Raw genomic sequence first — 3,195 nt, 5'->3', positions numbered from 1 at the left:
AGAGGATCAGGTTACATTGCTGAGCCAATCAGAGGATCACGTTACATTGCTTAGCCAATCAGAGCTGCTGTGGAGGAGCCCTGATTGAAGGAGCTCCACTCTCAGCATGGATTTGAACTTGTGTCTTTAGTTACTTCAGCAAAGCTCACAGTTTTTACCAAATTCTGTAGCTTTCTGTGTTCTTCTAAATCTGCTCCTTAGTCGCATCTTTTCGGGGTTGATACTGCCTCTAGTGTTGTGGGGGTGGTAACACAACTAATATAATTACATTACTAAATCAGAATACCGCAAAGTCTTTATTATTTTTTCATTCTCTTAAGAATGTAGAGCTAATTAAATGATCTAAACAAGACCTTAAAGTGGTTCCAGTTTCTCTTGAAGGCCAACCTGTTGAAACTGTGGCAGATTTTAAATACCTTGGGTCGTTCCTGGACAGTCAGCTCAACTTTGCTGAAAACACTGACTATATTTTGAAGAACTGTTCTCAGAGACTCTACCTTTAAGAAGACTTAGTGATCTTGGGGTGATCTAGACACTAGTTGGGTCACCCCTATGTCTTGAATTTGGGGGGGAAAAAATCATATTTTATTTATCGCTACAGAAGGGTTCAGTGAATACGCATATGAATCTGGTGGGTTCGGAACCTCAAAAAAGGTTAAGAACCACTGATCTATATGAAACATGCTCTTTACATTTTTAGCACAAAATCATTCGACTTTAGTCTAATCAGTTCAGAATGAGTTGGTTTATGATGTCACTTCAAATGCAAATAAAAACATCTTATTTATTGCAGTCTTGATTCATTTGATTTGATACATTTGATTCACTGTAGTGAATCAAATTACTCTTTGATTCACTACAATCCAGTTCGCTTTTTGCAACATTTTAACTGTTCAAGCAAAACTTACGTGACAATTGATGGAAACAAATCGTGTTTGAAAAACTTTTTAGCCAAGAATTTAACTGTTTTTTTAGTGTTTGAAAACCGTCTTCATCTGTCAAATGTCGATGTTTAGCCTTGTGCTACTTTAGCTTCAATGCATTTTTGTCTCATTCAGCCTTCCTTAGAAAAGACTAGTTCAGGTGGATATAGAGAAAAATAAATAAAAAGCACACAACACACTCTCGCTGATTGAAGCTCGAACTCTCCGACTAAGCTCATAAAAATAGAAGATGGTGCATAACTTCCTCCTCACTGAATGACACTGATGGCTGGAAGCCATATGGCACTGAAGAAACATTCAGGAAAACGCAGCAGACTGTTACAAAAGCTGCAACAGCTTCTGGCAATCAGGAGCCTCCTGATCGGCGCTCCAGCTGCAGAGTGAGGAAAGAATTATGCAGCATTTTAGACCATTTATATGTTTTACTGACGAGTGGAAAAGCAGCTTTGCTTCTGGTTGATTTGTGTCAGTTCAGTCTCAACAAGAACCGAAATATTTGTAATGCCGGTTCTTGTATTCATGGGATTTTATGCTGCATTTCAGCTACCAGGGCTGGATTCCAACATGGCGCCATCAGCAAAATTACAAACATAATTTTAATCTTTACTTTTCTTAAACTTTAAATGTTTTTAGTTTAGACTTGCAGTTTGCTGAATGTAACATTGATTTTAGATGGACCTTTGAAAGACTGTCTTAAAATAAACATGTTTTTCACCACATCTTAGAACTGGTGATGCAAGGCGGCCATTTTGAAACGCGAAGTCCTTCTTCCAAATCTTAGCTGTCAAAGTTGCTCCCAGTTTCCAAGAGGAAAATCTGACTTCCAGTTGATTTTACTGATTGGGAAGTTGGGATTACTGGAACACATCAAAAGCTTTAGGAAAACTCTTGAGAAATTAACTCCTTAGTCCAGTAGATCAGGTTTGATTGGGGAACAAAATTGCAACATTTGTTACATTTTCAGCTGCTGTGGGATGATTTCACGCTACACTGCTTCAAATTATCCAAACCCTTTGAAAAAGCTGTTCCCCTAATCGCCTATGGTGGCGCTGCACCACAAACTACTGATGGAAACGACACAAAAACCTCTGAAAAAGACACCGAGCGCAACTTCCTTCTTCACAAAATGTAAACAAAAATGGAGTAGCATTAGATTTCAGTGATTTGTTTTTGGTAGAAGACTCTGACTCATTCCTTCTGCTAGCGCTAGACTCGCACCTTTGTTTTGGTTGTATTTACCCAGAATGCCCTGCAATGTTGTCCACTTCCTACTTTTGGAGCGGTCTCCGGTCTGTTTGGCGTTCACATATGCATTCAAACCACACGAGAGTTCACTTTGCATGTTCACAGTTCCCAAAACAAACTGGACTTTCTAGCTCCAGTGTGTGTGTGTGTGTGTGTGTGCGTGTGTGTGTGTGTGTGTGTGTGTGTGTGTGTGTGTGTGTGCTTATGCTGCAGGTCCAAATCTAAAGAAACCATCACTTCACCTCTTTGCCGTTCTCTAGTCCTTGCTGCCTTCGCTTCACTTGTTCCTTCAAAGACACGACCTGAAACAACAACAAGCACTGATTAAAGGTGGAGCTCCAAACATCCGTCAGGCTGGATGAACGGACCGCTCACCTCTTGGGAGGAAGACTGCAGCTCTTCTTCTAGGACCGCCACGCGCTCCAGCGCCACCCGTAGCCGTTCCCGCACCTTCTCATCCAGCGCTTTGTGGTGCTCAAACAACGACTTGAGGGCTTTGAGGACTTCCACCTCGCTGGAGACGCCGGTCTGAGACTGGGTCAGCCTCTTCACCACAGTCATCCTCAGGCTGCGCTCGTGGCGGGCCACCAGGCACTCCAGATGTTCCAGGAGCAGCTGGAAGTTGAAGGTTTGCACACTGTAAAGCTGTCTGGAGTGATTACAGCATGCAGAGTCAGTGGTGTGAGCGTGAGGAGGCACAGAGGAGCGCTGACCCGTGTGTTGTTTCGCTCCGCCTTCAGCTCGGCGATCTCCTCTTCCCTCTCCAGCAGCTGTTCCCGGCAAAGGTTCAGCTCTTTGGTCAGAACCGCAAACTCCTGAAAGGTTGGAAGAGGTTGTTGGTATCGACTGACTGCTGCGTGCTGATCACACACACACACACACACACACACACACACACACACACTAAAGATCACACACACACACACACACGCACGCACACACACACAAACTAAAGATCACACACACACACACACACACACTAAAGATCTCACACACACACACACAC

The 3,195-nt window shown here is 43.0% G+C and overlaps 1 protein-coding gene across 3 annotated transcripts in view; it reads right to left on the bottom strand.

Annotated features, from left to right (window-relative positions):
* ppfia3 (PTPRF interacting protein alpha 3) overlaps nt 1-3,195 on the bottom strand; it is a 42,662-nt gene that overhangs the window by 28,770 nt on the left and 10,697 nt on the right. For all 3 annotated transcript variants that reach the window (XM_017306312.1, XM_008416424.2, XM_017306311.1), the window contains 3 exons: nt 2,903-3,004; nt 2,565-2,804; nt 2,432-2,491 (listed from right to left, as the gene is read on the bottom strand). In XM_017306312.1, coding sequence (XP_017161801.1) covers nt 2,432-2,491; nt 2,565-2,804; nt 2,903-3,004 — 402 coding nt within the window. The remainder of the gene's footprint in view (nt 1-2,431; nt 2,492-2,564; nt 2,805-2,902; nt 3,005-3,195) is intronic.

Source organism: Poecilia reticulata, linkage group LG8, assembly GCF_000633615.1.
Source record: "Poecilia reticulata strain Guanapo linkage group LG8, Guppy_female_1.0+MT, whole genome shotgun sequence".
Classification (NCBI taxonomy): Eukaryota; Metazoa; Chordata; class Actinopteri; order Cyprinodontiformes; family Poeciliidae; genus Poecilia; species Poecilia reticulata.
Note: the sequence above shows the minus strand (reverse complement) of the source record. Positions and strands in the feature narration are given on the sequence as shown.